The sequence below is a fragment of the Musca domestica genome, unplaced genomic scaffold (genome assembly GCF_030504385.1).
Source record: "Musca domestica strain aabys unplaced genomic scaffold, Musca_domestica.polishedcontigs.V.1.1 33, whole genome shotgun sequence".
Classification (NCBI taxonomy): Eukaryota; Metazoa; Arthropoda; class Insecta; order Diptera; family Muscidae; genus Musca; species Musca domestica.
Window position 1 is genome coordinate 9,315,312 of NW_026712312.1, and position 23,570 is coordinate 9,338,881.

A 23,570-nucleotide genomic window follows, 5' to 3' on the forward strand; every position below is an offset into this window, starting at 1 on the left:
ACACAACCGAAATGGGGAAGACGAACGGATCTGAATACAAACTACACGATGCGTATACGAAGAGGAATCTGAATACGAAAACATTAGTGCTGAAGTGTTGTTTAGTGAATGAAGTGCTACCAGAGGGCCATGTGTCCATATGTAATTGGTGTGTGTGGGTGTGTGTGTGTGTTTGTCTCTTCATGCACATCCTTTGACAACGTGACGAGACACTTACATATATTTTTTTTAGTTTGGCATAAAATAAGAAAGAGGACGGACGTTGATACGAAGTGTTTAGTTTTTGTCGAACAGAGTGAACAGTGAGAGAAAAAAGCAACAACAACAACAACAAAATTACAAACATCTCTGAAGTGGAAAATTTCATAAAGCAGTGACATTGAAGAAATTAGCATTTCAAATTAAGATTGTACACTTTTGTGAATAAGTGTTTGGCACACATTTGTCCGCTCATTCCAATAAAGCGTTTGAGAATTGTCGAAGAACAACAATGGCAAGTTGACAACAAAGCACATGTTTTCTTAGATAAAAAATTCCATGTGATTCGATGTAGGACTTGTTTCGACATAGAAAATAAAAAGGTTGATTGTTCATTGAAAAATAAAACAGAAGTAGAAACACAACAATGGTTTAAAATTCAAATATGTACCATTGATAGATTAAACTTTTCAGGTCCACAACTGTTTGGAATAGTAACGTTACTTCCAGACTGAATTGTAAAAATTATTTGGAGAAACCCGTTAAAAAGGTAAAATAGTATCAGTCGGTTTTTCCTTTAGGTATGATTGTTCAAACTGTTGACCCTTTATGGGCGAGAATCCGAAGCAGTTGGCCATTACTGACCAATTCGTATCGGACCTAAGACAGTTATAACTATAACAATGTGCCAGATTTGGACTATATGGTCTACTTCCTATACTGCAAATTTGGAAAATGTGGAAATATGCGTGAGGTACCAGATATAGCAGACCGAAGTATTCCATTTCCATACTTCATCTAATATAGATAAGAATATTGGTATCGGCAAAATTCGAAGGAAATGGAATATTTATATCCACTTTTATGCGAAATCATAAATTCCAATAAGTTAAATTTTCATATCAGATTTCTAGTTAAGAGGAATATTTAGATATAGCCAGTTGTAAAGAATAGCTGACTTGTTTCATAAGTTATGACAGAGAATTGTGATCCTTTGTGGGTGAAGTGCCACAAGGGGTTCGCAGTTATATATCATCTTCACAACAGATGTGGCGCTAACAAAAATGTATGCATGTGAAATTTGAAAAGAGTTGGGTGTTTATTTGTTTTTTTTTTTTTTTTTTTTGAGCGTTTCGTTTTTCAAAATCATGAACCCTATTTGGGGGAGGTACCAGAAGAAATGGTCCGATCTCTGCCATCTTTGTAGCGGACCTTGTGCTGATGGAAATATGGAGATTCACCAAGTTTGAATGGAATCGGATGTTATTTTCGCGTTTTATGAGCTCCATGGGTACTCATTCTCAACTTTGACCCTTTGTGGATGAGGTACCAGAAGGACCGATATATTCCATCTTAACAACAGACCTTGGGTTAATAAAAATATTGTGATATGTGTAATTTGAAGATAACAGGATGTTAATTTCAGATTTTATGATCCAGACGCTTACTTTGGATGTAATGATCGTTTTGTTTATTCAAAACTTTGGCCCTTTTGTGGGTGAGGTACCAGAAGGAATGGTCCGCTCTTTAACCATCTTTATAACAGATCTGGTGTTGATGGAAATATTGAGATGAACCAAGTCTGAGTAGAATCGGATTAGCGTTTTATGGGCTTCATGAATATTCAAAATTTCGGCCCTTTGTGTGGGAGACACCAGAAGCAGTGGACCGATATATTCCATCTTCACACCAGACATTGAGTTAATAAAAATATTGTGAAGTGTTGAATTTGAAGACAATCGGACACTCACATCACATTTTGTAAGAGTTATAATTATTCAAAATTAAAAGCAAATAATGTCGGAAATAGTATCAAGTTTTAGAATAAGTTTAGATTTGATCGAATTGGTCACCTTTCTCACGAATTATGGCCTTCAAACGGCCAATGAAACCGTCACACGCTGCCCGAATGTTGCTCTGCGGTATTTTGGCCCATTCCCGGCGAAGCGCTTGCTTGAGGTGATCGACACTTTGTTATTTTTTAGTGCAACCAATAGTCCAACGGATTGATATCCGAAGATTTTGGTGGCCATTGTGCGCTGGAAATGAAGCGAGGAACTTCATTTTGTAACTATTCTTGGGTGACGGGTGCTGAGTGCGATAGTGCTGAGTCCTGTTGGAAAGTCCAAGGTCTGCGGCCAAAATATTTGCGTGCCCAAGGCTTTATACACCCTCCAGAATATTTTCGCGATAATATTCGGCATTTATTCTGATGCCAAGATCGATTAATACGTGCGGAAAGCGACCATCGGCTGGATTGGCGGCCCACATCATCACCATGGCCGGCACTTGAGTTCTGGCGGCCAACCGAAGGTGCACATTTTCAGCTGACCTCTTTGGCAAGTAAACACGATCCTTTTGTATGTTTACAAACTGCTGGACAACGAATGTTTTTCATGGGAGAAAACAAAATTCGCCAGTTCACCTCTATCGGCAAAGTGAAGCAACTCTTTAGCTCTTTTGAGTCTATTTCCTGTCTGTTCTTACACTTTTTGGAATTTCAATGGCGTTTTTCCCCAAGCTCATTTTTCAATATTTTCCGAATGGAATGTTGCGATATGTTCAACTCACGAGCCAATTTTCCGCCATTGCGGCGCGGGTTTAGATCAAGTCGCTTCTTTACATATCACGCTTAAATTTCATCACAAATAACTTTTTTTCTGGAAAATTCTCACCAAAATGCTTTTGTACGCTTGTAAACAATATAATGAGCTGTTACTGGAATAAATTTAACAGCTGTTGGACGAGTGGCTTAGAAATGACAGCAGTATGAAGTTGGTTGCAGTTTTCTTATCTCATCCTGTGCTACGATGTACTAAGTTCGGACCAAATCGGATATTCGCTTCGAGAGTTATCTTACGCACCAGCCAGACAGACAGACGGACGGATGGACAGACATCGCTAGGTCGACTCCAAATGTCCCGAAACGGATTTGGTCGAAAGAGACCTAGGGTCAAAACCCGTTATTTCATTGAGCCGTATCAAATGATATATACCCCCTGTAGCCATATTACCGCAGAAAGACATTATTATTTATTTTTCCATATTTATGCCAGATTTCAATCACAGAATTATCACTTTCTTTTTAAAGGCATATCACTGCATGATAATCACAAAATTATATGAAGTCATGTTAGCAGGGAGAACAAGCTTCAACTTATATTAGATGAATTTAATAAATAAAAGAAATAATATTTCTTGGACAAAACATATCATACTTTCTACAAATCGCTAGTCGTCTGCGATTTTGCATTTCGAAATCCGACCGGGACTTGTCAAGACTCGGAAACAACTGTGTTTTTTTTCTTTCGAAATAAAAATCAGCCTAAACTTCTCTTTTGCTGTCACATTGAAATCAAAGAAAAAATAGGAAAAAGTTTTCTTTAAGCATTTTTTTATTTGAAATCGTTATAGAAAAATAATTTTTTTGGACAATTTTTGGCATTTGTTGTATAAACAAAGCTTGTAAAGCAATATTTCATAAGGGAATGTTAGTTATAGGCATGGTAAAATGACTTGGTTCCTATTTTAAATCTCTTTTTCTGAAGAAGAAATCTTCTACGAAACGGAAGACGAAAAAAAATGTTTCATGGGAACAAGAATAGCGATACTGAAAATTGACGACATTGCTGCTACTCTTATTCTCATACTCATACAACAATTGTCCTCTTTTTGTAGAGCACACCGCAGATTAACATTATCGGGTTATTTTGCTACTAAATCTGAACATTAATGCTTTAATTTTTATTGAGGTATAACAATTAATTAAACTTGGTTTTATTTTGAAACCATACAACAAATAGGTGCTCCTTCGCAGGGAGTACATCACCGCCCCCAACCACCACCTCAAGCAAGTGTAAACGTTGAGTACAACAAAAGGATTAAAACTTCAAAACGAGAACTTTGGCAATAACTTTTAATTGAAAAACGTTTATGAAGAGAAGAACAGAACGGAAAATCAACCGACATTCCAACATTTTTTTCAAGTGTTTTCAGAATTCTTTTTTCTTTTTTGTGGCTTTGAAAAGACTGTCGTCGTTCTCATTCTCTTTCTCATCGTCGTCGTCGGCGTTGTGGTTTATATTTCAAATGGTGACATCACTTGTTTGCCACAGACTAACTCTTTATTTCTTGTTTATTTGTTTGGTATTCACTCAAACACACACACACATGGACACACATACATACTCACTCCTCACCCACAAACATTTATAAGAGAATAATATTTGTTCCTTAGCAGAAGATTAAGGATAAAAAGCAAAAGAAAGAATAACGCATTGAAAATAATTTAAACCAAAAGAAGAAGAAAAAAACCTCATCAATTTTATACCAAAGAAGAAAAAATATATAGAAACCCCAACAAAAAAGACAACAACAACAACTATAACACAAAGTAAAAAAACAAGAATCGAACAAACAAACAACCGGAACCCCTTAAGTGAAATACAACAGCATAAACAGCACCACCAGCCAACAGAGCCAGCCAGCCAAGCAGTCAGCCAGCCAGAAGCCATTATGTTCTCCATGTGCTCCAAAGTCAAGCCCCGAAATTCTACAAATTCACAACTACAGCAACAACATCCGCAGCAGCAGCCAACGGGTAAGTACAGAATATGAAGTAGAAGCAAAAAAAAAAAACGAAACGAAACAAGCATCACCATTCAAAAGACAAACAAACACGCTTACCAATAAAAGCATTCAAAGGCAAAAAAACAAAAAAAAAAAAAACAGAGAAAGGAAAAACAAGCACAGACCTGAAAAGCAAAATGAATGAGCAAGTCAATTTACCACCCATTAACATTAACATAAAACCCAAACCGACCCTTCCCGACCTAACTTTCATTCCACAGCAGTGCCACCAGGCAGCCAACTAGCCACAGCAAAAGCAAAGCCAAAAAGCAACCGCATAAAAGTAGGCCCAAATCCACACCCCACAGACTCGGGAGCCCTGAGACTGGGGACACCCCTTTTTTCTATGAAAATTAAACATTAGATACAACACCTCAACGCTCGTCGCGTCTTTGCTTCATCATGTAATCATTTCTCTGCTGCAGGGACGAGCATGATAATGTTAATGTTGCCAAACAAACTGGCTGACAGCGAACTTTTAGAAAATAGAAAAGCAAAAAAAAAAGAAACGAAAATAGAAAAAAATAAAACATCGTCGAAAAATCCCTTTCATTTGTACGACAAGCAGCAAAGAGCGCAGAATGTGTTAATGGCGGGCTTGAGTATTTTCTCAATGAAAATTCGCATACACTAACAACGGCAGAAAGTTGCACATTTATTTGGAAAGGCATGCAAGGTCTGTGTTTTTTTTTTTTTCTCTCTGGAGGATGGCTAGGAGATATGATAATTTGGTTTGTTTAGAAGTCTATATTGAATTGAAAAATATATGTTTTTAGAGAACTTGCTGATAATCGTATAAAATGTTTTTAATAATCAATCTTGGTTTGGTATTTAAAAATAAGTAAAGATATATAACTGTTATTTTTCCTTATGGTAAATTTTTATGGGTAAGAACTTCGACAATAATTCACTTAAAAGGGTATTTTGTCGGAACTAGTACTAATATTGAATATTCTTGCGAGATACATTTCATATGTTTTGAATCTGCCAAAATTATGGCGTATTTTGTTAGTAGATCCAAACTCCAAAATGGGTTCTAAGGTCAAACATTTCCATGGTCCTTTATACATGAAGCCTTAACCGTACAAAAAAGGACTACGGTATTTTGAGTTATACTGCTGCAAGATCTAGAAATACACATCTTTTTGGTATAGCTCCCATATAAGGAAAGGCTCTGCTTCAAAGTTGTTTCTATGTTCGATGTAAAAACCCACAAAAGAGAACCTAGTTTTGGCATTAACCACATATAGAAGTACCCGTGATTTTATAAATTTCCCGGGTCCTATCCGCATTTTTCAATTTGGCTTTAACTTAGTTTCTTGGTATTAGAGGGCAGTAGGTCAACTCTTTGCAGAAAATGGAGGTACCTCTCAAGTCCACGTTGCCATCCGATTTGGTATGGGGTGTTACATATTCTAATTTGAATTTCCAGAACATTAGTGTCATTTTGTGGATCTTTAAAATTAGTTTAGATTTAAAATATGCACGATTCGAAAATTTTTGCTTAGCTAAGTCTTTGAGAACAAATAAAATTGTCAGGTGCAACTGGCGCTTAACAAAAATGCCAAAATACCGAATAACGGTACCTTTATATCCTTCTCAGTCCAAATACAACTCAATTTACAGAAAACCCTTCCTCACAGTAGTGGCAAGATGTGGATTTAATTGACATATAAAAAATTGTAATGAAAGTTCCTATCCGCAGAGAAACGAAAAATTCAGCCACTGTCACTTATTTATAAGTGAAACGTTCGGAAATTTCCCTGAAAGGTGGATTATATGCAATGAAACCGTGAGCAACCAAATTACAGCTAATTTCGTTGGAATTCGAGACTTTAAATCGGGCTCTACCTAAGTATTTGGTAGAGCCCGATTTAAAGTCTCGATTTAACAGACAAACGTAGATCAATATTTCCAATATTATAGTTCATGGGATTCTGGACATACTGCAAAGGGATGTGTAAAATTTTAAAATTCTACTTAAACTAGTGTGGACTCTTGTTTGATTTCAATAGATATTTAGAGGAACATACAGATGGACAGACGAATATAATTACTACGTTGGGGTACATTATGAAGGCTTTCTATAGCAACAAATTCTTTTTGACACTATTACTAATTACTAATTATCATTACTAATTCTGCAAAAAATGTCAACTCTTTTAAGTTAAGTCTTATCTTGAAAATAAAAATAGATTATTATGATTTTTATGGTTTTCAAGCAAAAAATACTTTGCTCTTTTGGAAAAATACAAATCTCACATACAAAAACAAATACTAAATATTCAAAATAAAACATTGTTTCCTCGAAGAATCCGCTTTTATTCTGCTTTATTTGTTTTTAAAAATATCTACAAAATTACTAAAAAAGTAAAATTCCACTATCCAGCCGTCAATTACTAAGGGACTTTGAAGCGTATGATTAACATTTTTGTTCCAATTGTAGTACTCATACGTCACAATGTCATTCTTTAACCATCGAGACTAGGGATTTATTGTATACTACATGTTTTTTTTTTTTGGCCAAAATGTTGTGCTTGAAAGTATAAGCCGAAACGCCGTTATTTGTCCATTGTCTCTGGGAAGGTAGTTAATGTAAGTTTTTGGCCTAAAATTCTACACTTTTGGGTACTAGAAACTTTAAATACTGCTTGTAGGTTTCCATTAATAGGAGAAAACGGAACTAAAGAGCAGTTTTGGCGTTAAGTTCTATACTTTTTGAGTTGGAATCTTGAAACTTCGCATGTAGGACACTTTACTTGCCAGCCGGAAATGTTTACTAAAATGTTAGCCCCTTTTTAAATAATTTACCTATGAATAAAAACTATACTCCAAAGTTCGAGTTTAATAAACTACTAAATGTGGAGGAGAGAAAAATTATATTTGTTAAATTTAGCTTGATATTGTGTCTGGTGAGGGTGGTTGACGTAAGTACGACGAGCTACCATACGTAGGGAAATTTTTACTACAAAGTATAAAATACTAAAAACCATTAAGTACTAAATAGTATAAAGTAATAAACAGTATATACACGGGGACAGTAGCGTGGGATTTTGCAATTCATTTGCCACATTAGAGGAAAGATGGAGTTTATGGAATTTAGTGCTATTTAATGCTATGATATGAGGAGAATTTTTGGAAATCCATACTTAAATGCCTTAAAAGTACTAAAAGGTACATATTGTTCTTGAACGTTTGGTAGCACTTTCAGTTTTGAAAAATCGTCCATATTGGCAATATTTATATTAGAAAAACATAATTTTTTCTAGAACAGAGTTGACATTTATTTAATCGGATACCCTAGTAGAAAAATTGTATTGAGTCTAAATATTTTTTTAACAGATAGTGGGTTTTTTATTAAAGAAGTGAAAAGTATCAGTGGATTTGACGACAGCATTTGTCAATTTATTTCATTTCATACCTAACCTATTACTGATACCTATATTATGATTTGTAAGGTTTAAACAAAATGGGAAGATCATCTTTTTATGAGGTGAACTATTTTCTTTGAAAATGTTGATCTTTTGTGAAGGATATCCCAACTACGTTTGATAATTATATTACCATGTACCAAGATTGGAACTAATCGGAGTTATCAACCATACAGATGGACAAGCAGGCACTTAGGCATTAGATCGACTTCAAATGTCCTGAATCCTATTTCGATTAAGCCCTTTTTATCCTTATCAAATGAAATCAGAAGGCCAATGGAAAATTTCGTGAGGATCGGAAGATAATTGCGATATTTACGACACATAATACCACAATATGTAAAAAAATATTACAAAATAGATAATTTTATATTGAAACTCAAGATAAAAAATTCCATGCAATTAAAAATATGACAAAAAAATATTCACGTTTTTTAAAGAGGCTATTCTGAGTTAGTGACAATTGTAATAAACTGACATCAATTTCTTGTATATAAACGGATTGCATATATTTCGGTATAAATCCGATACCTTGGCTTTCAACAATAATGTCAGAGGTGACATCATGTGATTTCGTCGGGTAAAACATTTTCGGTTTTTACATAAACATTATGGCCCATTTCACTCTTTTAACGTCATCCGATGCCCATCCAAATTGGTAGGCTTCTGCTTCGCCTTGAACTCCAGTAAAGTAATATGTTGGGAACATTTAGAAAGTAGTGCAACCCCTATGTTGCGATACAAATCTATTGGGCAATTTACTAAAATTGGAGTTTTGTTTTTGACAAATCATATTTTTATTGTGCTCGTATAAAAATGAACAATTTTACTGAAGTTTCCATACCAACCTCCTGGTAATTTATATGTGTATGTATGTTTCTATGTGGGGATTTTAGTTAATAGTTTTTTTCGTTTTTTTTTTTTTTTTGTTATCAAGTTTTTATGAATGTTTACAAATTGTATTTAATTTTTTTTCGGCCGAGTCCATGTTGTGTATAGCTTGTTTATTTATTTAAGAGAAGTTTATGTTCAAACATATTCATTGCCACACACACACATAAATAAATGCATGCATACATATGTACGTATAAAAAAGGCATTGAAATAATAATTGTAGACAAATACTGCAAATTATTTGAAAACTTTCATTTTTATTAGCAGTGGGTTATGTAAATGAAAGCAAAAAATTATCACTATCAATAATTATAGAGATATGTAGGTTGATGTCTTTTTTATTATTAGCTCAAGTATGTTGGTTCACACAATTAGTGTTCTGCATTTCAAGTGGTATTTTGTGATTTGTGAGCGGTTAACAGTGATTGGAATCAATTAATTAGGAGGGATACACAACAATTGAATTCTACACTAAATGAGATATCTTCCTAAAATTATGGTTAAAAAAGTTGCATGGGTATTTCGTAACAAGTAAAACGAAAACATTTCTTCAATAAATAAATTTTAATCTGAATTTTTATATATTTCTATATACAAAGATTACAAGATAGGCTATAGCTACCGAATAATTTCCCCATGGTGATGAAATCCTTTTAAAAAATTGCCAGAAATGGTGATATGGTTTCCAATATTTAAAACAATGAACTACATATAATATTTAATGTTCTGTTTTTATCATTTGACCCAGCCCAAAGTGGGGATTTCTAATTTCCAAACCACTAAATTTACCCAAACCCCAAAAATATCAAAATCCTAATCTTCTACTTAGCGTGTTTTAAATTATACAGAATAAATATATCAGAACATTCTAATCATTTTCCAAGTTTGTGATCCATTATCATCGCTGCGTAATCCAACCCCTCCTCCCCGCCCCAATCAAATGCATGACATGCAGATACACACCAGCAAACTGTGTCTCGGTGTGCGTACAGCTTTTTGCACAGGCTCACAAGTGATATGCAAAATTATATTTAAGAGTATTTGTGGGCTATTAAAGGTGCTCATGAGACATCCTGTCCTTTGTGACGATGTTTTAGTGGTGCTTCTTGTTGTTGTTGCTATTGTTGTTGATTTCATTATATTCTGAATGTGCGAGTGTGTGTTTGTGTTAATATACACATACATGGCTGTGTGGGTGTACGGCTGTATGTCAACAATCAGGCATCAACACCAACGACTAACCAGGGCAATGTCAGAAAACTAAAACAGACCCCGAAAAAAGGTATAACAACACCAACAACCCACAAAAAGAATCCATCATCTCTGACGGCAGAATCCATTTGCCTTGGTTGCCTGTTTCTCATCAGGTGCTGCTGGTGTAGTCGTGATGTTCGTCGACATTTTCATGAACACGTATCACAATATTTATGGTATAGGTGTGAGAGTGTATGCGTGCGTTTGTTATGTTTGGGTTTCGGAGACGTGCTCAAATCCTTCCAACCTTACCAATTACAACTAATACGACCAAAAAGAAGGGAGCGTTTTTTGGCAATAAAAAAGCTTCAAGAAAAAAACTACTAAGAACATAAAATATATCTAAAATATTTAATTTTAAGTCTAGAAATGTACATGGACCGATCCAAAAATGTTAAATAACATTGGAAGGTTTGTTTTTCGGCACTCGGTTGGTCCTTGTATGGGGTCCTTTTGAAATATAAGGTTACATTGTAGTCTATATAGATCAACCTACGAAACTACATATTTCCTTCAGATATATTTCAATGTTAATTCGAGAATTCCATTTGGAATTCGATTTTTTATACCCTCAGACATATGACTACAGAGGTTATACATCATTTGATACGGTCAAAACGTGCCTAATCGATATAACAGTTTTAGACCCTAGGTCTCTTTACACAATATCCGTTTTTGGAGTCGATCTAGCGATGTCCGCCCGTCCATCCGTCTGGTTGGCTGGTGCGCACGATAACTCTCGAAGGGAGTATCCGATTTGATCCAAACTTAGTACATCGTAATATTATTGTCAAACTTATGTATGATGTAAGAGTCCGATTGTCTTCAACTTACACACATCGCAATATTTTTATTACCCCAAGGTCTGGTGAGAAAATGGAATATATCGGTCCACTCCTTCTGGTATCTGGATCAAAATTTTGAATAACCAAAACGATCATAAAATCCGAAACAAGCATCCGTTCTCTTCAAGTTTCACTCATGTCATTATTTTTACCAACAAAAGATCTGCTGGGATATATCGGCGCACTCCCTCTGGTATCTCCCCCTCCCCAAAGGATCAAAATTGCGAATATCCATGAAGCTCATAAAACGCGAAATTAACATCCGACTCCATTTAGACCTGGTACATCTCAATATTTCTATCAACACAAGATTTGTTATAAAGATGGGATATATCGGACGATTTCACACACCCAAACAACACACAAGATCTGTTGTGAAAATGATATATATCCCTTCTGGTATCTCCCATAAGGGTCACAATTTTCAATATTTTCACCTGTCATAACTTGCGAAACAAGTCAGCAATTCTTCACAAATTTGTGTATCTAAATATTTCTCTCAATCGAAAATATAAGATAAATATGGAATTTATGATTTCGCATACAATTGGGTATAAATGTCCGATTTTCTTGTAATTTTGCTCTTTCCAATATTTTTATCTGTATTAGATGAAGTATGGAAATGGATTACTATATCTGGTATCTCACGCACATTTTAACATTTTCTAAAAATGTTCACATACTCAGAGAAAGTGAAGGAAGTAACAAATATAGTCCAAATCTGTCATTGGAACCTGACAGATTTGGACTATATTTGTTACTTCCTTCACTTTCTCTGAGTATGTGAAAATTTTTAGAAAATGTTAAAATGTGCGCGAGATACCAGATATAGTAATCCATTTCCATACTTCATACATATCATATTTATTTAGGCCCGATACGAAATGGACAATATTGGCTAATTTCTTCGAAACCTACCCCATAGAGGGTCAACAATTTGAATGATCATAACAGAAGTCAAAATATATTTAAATATTTTAGAACATTGGCTGAGGGTATATATCCAAGGCAAGGCAAGGCCGGCTGGTACTTTTTAACATGTATTTTGATTTTAATTTTAATATTTTTTTAAATTTAATATAAACTCTGCGTATATACTTTTTTGAATTACAAATAAAAAAATATTATCTGTCGTATCACCATTTAGACGTTCTTACTTAGAGAGGATGTAATCATGGAAATTTCAATTCTTTTTTTCTCTATGGCAACCCTGTTGACATAACCCCACAAACACCAGCAATCGACTAAAATTTTCACTTGTTTGTATTTCGAGTACAAATGTGTGTATGTGTGTGGGTGTGTGTTTGTATGTCGTTCGCTTGATTTGTTGGATTGAGTTGAAAGGTTTCGCCGAGAACGAAGTGCAAGTGAAAGTGAATTACAAACTTGCACCCTGCATGACTTGCATTCTCCAGTCGTTCGGTATTCTTGTAATGCGCCTCACAGTTTACTTGGGGTACGTGTGAATGTTTTATGTGGTTCCACAGTACATATGTAATGACTACATACATGCACACACGAAGGTGGCCATAAATGTGGGTTAGAATTCATCTATGCATTCATATTCATATGTGTGTGTGTGTGCATGTGTTCGATTGCACTCACAACCGGGACAAGGGACATGGATTCACTCTGGTTTAACGAATTGAAAATTCTGAATTTATAAAAATATAAAGCCAAAAGGGATGTACATTTTTAAATGAATAATACAAATACGAGTGCATATTTTATAAGACTAAAAATCAGAAATAATATTTTGGAATTCGGTATGATTTTGACCTGAGTTTAGTAGAAATATAGAAATTGATTTAGACATTTGAATATATTAAATCAATGAGGAAGATGTTATGACTAGTAGATTACTTTCCAAAATTTGGTCAGTTTTCCAAATATTTCAAATTTTCAGATGTTGGAGAGTTTATATGACATTCTTAACAAAAAGTCACAATTAATACAGAAACAAGATTATTGATCGCTTAGACATTAAAAGCCAGGAAATAGAGGACAAAAGTTGGACAAGACCGTCTATATGATACCGAATACCAAACACGATTGCATAAATGTGTGATTCGGCATTAGGGCAGCCGAAACGGCTCACGCTAAATCTTGAAATTTTGGTTGAGGGTCACTCTTGTACTAGAATGGTGCGAAAAATACTAAAAGGTACTTAACATGCAATGAGGGTCACTGGAGTGTATGGCGGATGTACCAAGGATTTCGCACTATAAGAGTACGAAAAATAATAAAATATACTACATTTGGTACCATTTCAAATTTAGAACGGAAATAAAGATTGAGGAGTAGGGTCAATGTTAGGAGTTAGAAGTGCGTACTCATGTATACAAAAAGTTCTAAACAGTACGATTTGGTAGAATTTGAATTTAGCGGAACGGATTGAGATGAAATGTGTAGGATTGGGATATGGAGGTAGTTTTCGAAATTTTTACTTATGTATACAAAAAGTACCAAATGGTATTTAATTTGGTACAATTTCGGTTTGAGTGAACCGATAGAGATGGAATGCTTAAATTCGGAAATAATATTTATATTGCATTGTAGGATGGAGGTATGTAGAAAGCTTTGGGAATTCGTACCTATGTGTACGAAATAGTACTAAATTTGGTACAATCTGAATTTGGGAGAACTAATAGAGGAGGAATTTTGAAATTAAGATAACTGTTGGAGTGTAGGATTGGGGGTATGTAGGAAGTTATGGAAATTCGTACTTATGTGTACTACATGGTACTAAATTTGGTACAATTTGAACTTGGGTAAACCGATAGAGTGGAATCCTGAAATTAAGATTACTTATGTGTACTACATGGTACTAAATATCGTGCAATTTGTATTTGAGCTAACCGACAGGGTTGGAATACTGAATTTTGGAATTGGGATTATTGTGGGTGCGTAGGATTGGTGCATGTAGGAAGCTATGGAAATTCTTCTTTATGTGTACTAAATGGTACTAAATTTGGTACATTTTAGATTTGTGTGAACCGATTTCTATTGGATTGTATAAGACAGGTTGTTATGGAAATTTGTACTTATGAGCTGTAAACCGAAAGATGTGGAATCCAGAAATTAAAGTTAATGTTGGAGCGTAGGATTGATATGGTACTAATTTTGGTATAATTTTTATTTGGGTGAATCGATAGGGTCCTGAAATTGGGAAAAAGGACTTCTATTTTATTGTACGATGCAGGTTGTTATAGAAATTTGTACTTATGTGTACTAAATGGTATTAAATTTGGTACAAATTGGAATTGTGGTGATCCCATAGAACTAAAAATTCTGAAATTTGGAAATAAGATTTCTATGGGATTGTATGATTGAGGTATGAAGCTAGTTTTGGAAATTTGGGGTATAAGATTGGTGTACGATGGAAATTCGTATTTATGTGTACTAAATTTGGTACAATATGGATTTGTGTGAAACGATAGGAAAGGATTACTGTTGAAGTGTAGGATTGGGGTAAGTACTAAGTGGTACTAAATTTGGTATAAATTGAATCAGAGTGAACCGAAACGGGATGTAATCCTGAGATTTTGAATTAAGATTAATTTTGGAGTTTAAGATGTAATTCTCTGTCATATATTCGGAAAAATAATTGCAAAGACAAAATTGGGTGAACTTCGTGTTATGAATATTAGTAAGTTAGTACTTATGAAATTTTCAAACCCAATTAGAAAAAAAAAACTTAAAAAACTGATTTGTTCCAATATGATTATATTCACAAATTACTTAGCCATAAAATTTCAACAAACCAAACAAAAAGAAAATCTTAAACCAAATTCAAGATATAAATATCCTTTATGACTCAAAACACATTCATGTTGAGAATTGTGTGATTGTGTGTACGTTTTTTAGAATATCACTTAGATATACACAAATGACAAGCAGACAGACAGGCTGTAGTCACAATAGCAACACCACAACCAACCACTACACACACACTCACTCACAGCCAATTTTTTGCCATCTCTGGCGACCTTAAACCCACAACTAAACTAATTTGCAACATGGATGGCATAGTGTGGCGCTTAGCATTTAACCCCTTCACTTAGACATTTTGGGATTTGTGAACTGAAAATCTGGGTCAAAATAGGATTAAAATTTTTAAATGGAATTCTCTATCTCACTCTCTGTATGGCTTTGTAACAAATCGGGCTACCGACCGAAAAACCTATGCTGTACGACAGTATGAGGGGTACGAGTACCAGTACGAGCGAGTAAGTGGTTACAATTTGGCGATTACAGAACTCAGCAAGGGATTCATCCGATGTTAATCCTCCATGAAACCTGTCGACGACACAGAAAAAAAAAAATAGTGAAACACAAACACAAACATACACTCACACACAAATATGATTTTGTATGCTTCAATAGATCAAATATATAGATTTATGGAATTAAAATGAAATGGAAATCATGGAGGCATGTCAACGATATTTGTTTTTAGGGAAATTATAAATTGAGAACAATAGAAATAGAAATCTGATGTTTCAAATATTGAAAATTCAATTCAACATTTACTTAATTTCTTTTGGTTTTATCAGCATTCTGTAGAAGAATTGAAATATAAACAACTATTGTTAAAATTCACAATCGAAGATACTAATTTTTATAATTTTTCAGTAAATGTTAAGCCTCACATCTGCTATACTTAGTTGATTGGAGAGTGTAATTTTGATGGTTAATTTTTGATAGATTTTTCCTCTAAAATGTAATGTATTTTTAGTTGTTTTTTGTTTAGGTGTTGTAATTTCAATTAATTAGGCATCAGAGTTAAAAGAAAATACCAGATGCATACCCCCTGTCTTGCGTTATGATTATTCTAACTGTTGACCCTTTATGGGGAGGTTCCGTAAAAGTTGGCCAGTATTACCCAACTTATATCTGAGTCTCGTATAAATATTACAATGGAATACTTCCTATACTTTATATGAGATAAGGTGCAAATTTTTGAAAAATGTGAAAATATGCGTGTAGTACTGAATATAGCGGACCGGATATTACACTTCATCTAATACAAAATTATCTCCAATTTTATACGAAATCATAAATTCCGACCGATATCAGATTTCTGGTATAAATATTGGAACCCTTTTTGGTTGATGTACCGGAACGGGATGTCAGATATCCATCATCTTCACAACATATTTTACGTTAGCAGAATTGTTTGGATGTGTGAAATTTGAAGAGAGTTGGATTTTTATTTCGTTTTTTTTTTCAAAAATTTTGAATCCTTTGTGTGGGAGGTATCAGAAGGAGTGCACCAATATATTCCATTTTCCAAGCAGATCTTGTGTTGGTAAATATAATTGCATGTATGATATTTGAAGAGAGTTGGATGCTTATTTCGGATTTTATGATCGTTTTGTTTATTCAAAATTTTGACCCTTTGTGGGGTCCGATGTCTACTATCATTATAACAGATCTTGCGCTGACAGAAATATTGAGATGTTCCAAGTCTGAATGTAATCTGATGTTAATCTCGCGTTTTGGGAGCTTCATGGATATTCAAAATTGTGATCCTTTGTGGGGGAGGTACCAGAAGGAGTGGGTTGATATATCCCATTTTCACACCAGATCTATTTAGTACACATCTGTAGTAGATCTGTTAGTAGAAATAGTGTGATATGTGAAATATGAAGAGATGCGGATGCTTATTTTGGATTTAATAATCGTTTTGGTTATTTGAAACTTTGACCTTTTGTGGAGGGAGGTACTAGTCCGATATGTACCATCTTTAGAACAGATCTTGAGTTAATAGAAATATTGAGATGTGCCAAGTCTGAATGTCATATGAACTTCATAGATATTCAAAATTTTGACATTTTTCCAAATAGATTTAGGGTCTAAAGCCGATATTTCGATAAGGCACCTTTTGACGGTATCAAATGATATATATCCTCTTTAGCCATATGACTGAGGGTATAATCAAAGAGTAAGTTTGTACTTTAATTTAAACTCCTTTACTTTTGGAAAATTAAGAAGGAACGCCAATCGAGCGACAAGACCATTGCAATTTTTGTTGTTGACGATGTTATTAAATTATTTTCCCAAACTGTGTCTTTTCAGTTGTCTAACTAATAGAAGCAGCCTTAACGGCTTTCTATTTAGTTTTGTAATATCATTTCTGTAAGTTTTAGACGCTGACAACGAAGCTTGTTGCTTGGTTCGCCAACACAACAACAGCAACAACACGAATTAACAATAGTTCAGGGAAGCCATTACAAATGTAACTTTGTTATTTAGAAATATCTTCACAATGAACGCCATGAGACTGATGTAGTCGTTGGAGATACGATTGTGTGATTGTCAACCTCTACCTGTGTTGATGAATGATGATGTCCCTGTATGAGTGTATGTGTGTATGTCATTGTCAGTGAACAATCTAATCGAAGTACTTATTACAAAAATTCATGGAAATAATATAATTTCGAGGGAAACTTTTTCCATTCCAATGCCTTCAAAGAAACCAAAGTAAATTGTTCCTCATAAATGTCCTTGAAGCTGTTCTCAGGAACTAGCATAAAATGTCGTAATTAAGACACTTTTCAAAATGAAGTTTCCGGAAGAGAATGTCAATTTGCAAAAAAGGTGAATTTGACATTTCTAAGTAATCAATCTAGAGTGGTTTGAGTTGATGTGTCCTCTTTCAAAAGTAAATAAGGCAGAACAGATAAAATAAAAGCTTTTTGAAGAAAATGACGTTAATGAGATTAAAGTGCAGGTTCAAGTGTGAATTTAATACATACATAATCCATTTTTTACATGATATTTTCCGTTATCATAGAGAAATTAATTTTTATTAGGAGCAATAATAGGAGGCGGTGCCGCTATTGAAAGTTTTCTTGAGAACCGCTACCAATTATGTCATCAAATGTGTAAATATTCTTCACCCTCATCCGTAAGGCAAATAACTGACAGTATATCAACCATTTGGCTACAGAGGGTATATACGAACTTTACAAATTCTAATATTTCCATCGGTGCTCCAGTAGGTGCGAAAATGGACATTATCGGTCCACTCCATCTCACCTTGGTATTCTGGTATTTCCACCACAAAGGGTTAACATTTTAAATATATATATGAAGCTTATAAGACACGAAATTAACATCCGACTCCATTTTGACTTGGCACATCTTAAAATTCCATCAACACAAGATTTATTATAAAGTTGGTAGAGATCGGACCATTTTTTCTAGTACCAAGGGGTCAAAGTTTTAATTCGCCAAAACGATTATAAAAACCGAAATAATAATCCGGTTCTATTCATATTTCACATATCCCATTATTTCTACTAACACAAGATCTGCTGTGAAGATGTATCGATATATCGGCGCACTATTTCTGGTATCTCCCCCCAAAGGGTCAGCATTTTGAATATCCATGAAGCTCCTAAAACTCGACATTAACATCCGATTCCATTCAGGCTTGGCAAAAATCAGTATGACTATCAACAAAAGATCTGTTATTAAGATTGGATGTATCGGACCATTTCTTGTGGCACCTCAGCCAGAAAGGGTCAACATTTTGAACAACCAAAACTATCATAAAATCTGAAATAAGCATCCTGTTCTCTCAAAATTTCACACATGCAATTCTTTCTACCAACACTAGATCTGCTGTGAAATGGAATATATCGGCGCACTTTTTATGGTACTTCCCCCATAAATCGTTCGAAATTTTGAAAAACAAAACGCTCATAAAACGCCTAATAAACATTCAACTGTCTTCAAATTTCACACATCCAAACATTTTTTCTAGCGTTGTGAAAAAGATAGACATCTGCCAACCCGTTCTGGTACCACAACCACAAAGGGTCAAAATTTCCAATATTTACAGCTGTCACAACTTCCGAAACAATTAGGCGTTTCTTCACATTCTATACAAAATATTTCTCTTTACCAGAAATCTGATATGAATATGTAATTTATCGGAATTTATGATTTGGCATAAAATTGGATATGAGTGTTCGATTTCCTTCAAATTTTGTATCTATCAATACCTATTTTTTATCTATATTAGATGAATACTTCGGTCCGCTATATCTGTTACGCATATTTCCACATTAGCCAAAAATTTGCACATATCTCATATAAAGTATAGGAAGTAGTCGATATAGTCCAAATCTGACACGTTGTAATTTTTTATCATTCTTAGAAGTCAGATACGAATTGGTAAAAATTGTCCAACTGCTTTAGAACGTCCCCCCTAAACGGTTAACACTTCGAATAATCATAACTCAAGGCTGGGGTAAAAATCTGTCGGCAAAACTGACTAATACTATTTAACTTCCTATTTAATTCTTCATAAATAACAAATAACTTTTGAAATATTATAGCGTTTATGGACTGACCTAAAATCTTTGTTTTTATAAAAGAACAACAGTCATTGCAATTCCTGGGCGCAACATTCACACTTATGAACGCGAACCGCTGAGAATAATAGTTGTTCTTTTAACCACTGAATCAAAGATAATATTTAATGGTATTTAAAATGAAAATTTAAGTCTCTTATATGTCCCTGCCTGTGCTATTTAATATTGTGCATGCCTCTTCTGATACATCATACAATTCTTTCACTGCTTTTGCCATCAACTCAATTAAATCGCCACAATTACTTTTTTTTCGCTGCGCACCTTTTTTTGTGCTATTGAAACGATGAGTTACTTTCAAATAGTTTTCCCATAGAACTTTAAAGCCGATCATGTCTCGGATGTTTTCTTTTCAAAATATCAATTCTTTCTCACACAAATGTCCTTGACGTCTTTGTGTGTCTTTGATATCCTTCAAATTATTGTGAAATACAGATAAAACAGTCAAAGAGAAATATTTGGTTTTTTTTTTTCGTATTTCTTCTACAGTATCTGAATCTGTGTGAATACATATCGACGAAGCATGAATATGTGCAAGGGGTACCGTTCATTCACAATTCAATTGAAATAAATTTACCTATCTTTGGATGTGTGTGTGCATCGTTGTGTCTAAATATCGCCATCATCATTATCGTCGTCGTCGTCGTTGTTGTTCTTGTCATTATCAACATCATAGCTCAAGGCTTGGTGTTGTTGTTGCTGCTGTTGTTGTTTTTAATGCCTCTGATGATGTTGTTTGCCAAACTAATGCGAATACGTTTCCCCAAATGCATATTCAGTTATAAACAACCCAACATACCAAAAATACAATACAGCTTGAGAACAATATTATAAAAAAATAGAATTTTTCAACAATGCTTGAGAAAAACTTATGTTCCACAAACTTTTCTCAAATCTGTCCTTTGTTGACAAATTAGTTTTGATTTTTTGTGAAAATTGTCGGCAAGAAAATATTTTCTTTGGTAAAAAACAAAATCACGCGAATTTAGGACCCATTTCTGGACCGAACTCTTAAGGTATGGATGAATAATAAATCCGGGAATCTTTCACATAAATTATTCCAATCCCATTTCAGATTGGAAGCATCAAAAAAGTTTCAGGAATTCAATGGATGTGTAGTCTTAGTGGAAGATATGCAGAAGCTCAAATAAGGGAGAAGAAAGCGTCAGGGTATCAAGGCCACATGAGGCAGTGACTACTGGGATGTCCATCAAGAAAAAAAATGTGAAAAATGATTAAAAATTAAAAAAATAATATTTTATACTATTGCAAAAATAAGCTTAATATAATATTATTTTCGTAAGCTTATTCTACAATTTCAAGTATAAGCTTATAAATAAGGGTTCCGTTTCGATTATTCTATACTTGTTACACAAACATTTTTCAATGTTTTCTCAAGATTTTCTCAAGCTTAAGGCTTATGTTCATAAGCTTTATTTAATATTATTCTCAAGCCATTTTGGTATGTTGGGAAGTGCTAGTTTTGTCAGTGTGTATGTGTGCGTGTGTGTGGGTTGGTAGGTGTGTGTGTGTGTTCATATGTGTATGTGCGAAAGTTAAAATGTCCTTCAGAGAAGTCTCTTAATAGTAAAAACGACAGCCAGCGACATTTTTAATCTGTCTGCAGCATGCCACATAAAAATTGTTGTTCAGCTCCGCCTCCCCTCTCTCACCACATATCATCGCAGTCGTTTTTGTTTTCGTTGTCGTTTTTTTGTTTTATTATACACTGGCTCTTGTTGTTGTTACATATGTATGTTGTTTGTTTTGGTATGTAGTTCTTAGTTCCAAGCAGAATTGTTCGTGTGGCTGTGTTAACAGAGCAGCGTGTGAGTGGGTTACCATATTTCGGTATTCGGCAAATACTCGGTTACTCACTTCAAGATTCATTCATTGTTTTATCTAAATAAAGTCTGTTGAGCAATGAATGAAGACATTCGATTTTTTTCAGTAGATATTCCTTCTATGAGGATTTCCGTTTATTATTAAGGAGATCTTTTTAGATCTTTCGCAAAGTCGACACTAGATTTAAGAAAAAAGCCACATGCAGATCTCAGTTTTACTCGCTTTTACTCGCAAACGGGAGAGTTCGAAGAAGTTTGCCCTTCCACTCTTTTGTTATACCCTCCATAATAGTATGGGGGTATATTAAGTTTGTCATTCCGTTTGTAACACCTCGAAATATACATTTTAGACCCCACAAAGTATATATACTCTTGATCAGCATAAAATTCTATGCCGATTAAGCGATGTTCGTCCGTATGTGGAATTTACTTTAGCTTCCGAACGGAATGAAGTAAATTGATAAAGTTTTACTCAAATGCATATTATCAAAGACCTAAAATGGTAAAGACTGGACAAAATGCATTATGGAAAAATAGTTACTGTGAAAAATATATAGGGGCGCTGCTCACAACAGTGACATGTTAGCATAAAAATCATATGTACAGAGCAATTTTACGAATAACATTTTCTGTAAACCAAAAATTTGGACTCAAAATTGCATTCCATTGACGTTTTCAATTAATTGATAATGCATTTCCTGTTAAAATAACTTAACATTGGAGATTATGTTGTTATGATATCGTAACAACAGAGGCAAATAATCCTGGTGACAATATTTTGACTCTATCTTGTCCTATCTTTATACTTCTATGTCTTTGATATTATGTCTGCAGGACTTCTGGTATTGAAAATGAGCCATATATGTCAACGTTTTGGTATAACCCCCATATAATAGTACCTCCATATTTTCGGTATTTTGATGATTTTAGCTACATTATTCACCGAAATTTTTTCAAAAGTTCCGCATTTGAGTATTGTAATGGCTTATGACAAAAGTTACCTATGCTGGTCTACGTCGTCGTATAGACCTTAATATTACGGTATTTTTAAGATTTTAACAGATTTTTTAAGGGATTTTATTATTTTGAAAATTGCCAAATTCGTTCCAAATGGTGGAGGGTAATCAAAGTTCAGCCCGACCGAATTTACAGCCTTTTTGTTTTTTTACTCTTGATTGAAATATAAGTAAAGATCGGTTATGAGAGTTTTCTTCTTTTGGTACCAAGCTGAAGTCAGGTGCGAAAAGTGAACAATATCAGTGCACCCTTTCGTATATCTCTCTCATAAAATATCATTGACTTTTGAATATTATCGCTCATAATATGTGCACGTTGCAACCGATTTCCTTCAAACTGTGAACATCCATATTTTATATAATATTACGATTGAATTTTATTCCAACAGAGAACAAATGTTGAATAAATTTCTTGCTCGTAAGCAGGATTGCTTAGAGTGGGAGTTTTTTTCACTTTCTTCATACTTTTGTTGTGCGTGGGAGCACTTCTTAGTCACTCCTGTTCGAAAAATTAGGGAATCACTCAAAATAGAGAGAGTTTGCTCTAAGTTGCTTCTTCCTGGGTGTGCTAACATTGTTCTGTAGATGATCGTTCCACACACGATCTTTTACAATCCATCAATGGATACATTGGTTTGATATATTGTTTGATCGTAAAACTTGATATTTCGTGCGTTCGCCCACACTGAGTCTTCGTCTCTCTGTTCTTCACAGAAGTTTCTGTTGTTTATTCAGGCAGAAAATCTGACTTTCTCTTCCACAAAAATAGAATCTTACAATACATTTGACACGGCTCCACACCTTTTAACAGACATTTGTAATCCCTATTTCTTCATACATATCCGAAGAACACAGAGATTCATAAAATATTGCGGTTTTTTGCGTTTTTGGATTCGCAAAATGTTTTGTATTTGTCGTTGTTTTCGTTGTTGTCGTCGTCACCGTCAACGTCATCATTCTCATCGCTTGTACAACTTGTATGATTATTGTTGTTTTCACAACGGGTGTGGCACGTTACGTGCTCATAGTTGTTGAGCATCCGAAACAAAACGGGATATAAACACAAACGCACACA

At 34.4% G+C, this 23,570-nt stretch overlaps 1 protein-coding gene and 1 long non-coding RNA gene across 3 annotated transcripts in view; one reads left to right on the forward strand and one right to left on the reverse strand.

The window, feature by feature from the left end:
* Positions 1-23,570, reverse strand: part of LOC131803726 (uncharacterized) — a 117,645-nt gene that overhangs the window by 64,165 nt on the left and 29,910 nt on the right. The window lies entirely within an intron of this gene.
* LOC101898097 (uncharacterized) overlaps positions 1-23,570 on the forward strand; it is a 58,146-nt gene that overhangs the window by 3,289 nt on the left and 31,287 nt on the right. For both annotated transcript variants that reach the window (XM_005188136.4, XM_059125346.1), the window contains exon 2: positions 4,439-4,798. In XM_005188136.4, the coding sequence (XP_005188193.1) occupies positions 4,714-4,798 (85 nt within the window). In that variant the 5' untranslated portion in view covers positions 4,439-4,713. The remainder of the gene's footprint in view (positions 1-4,438; positions 4,799-23,570) is intronic.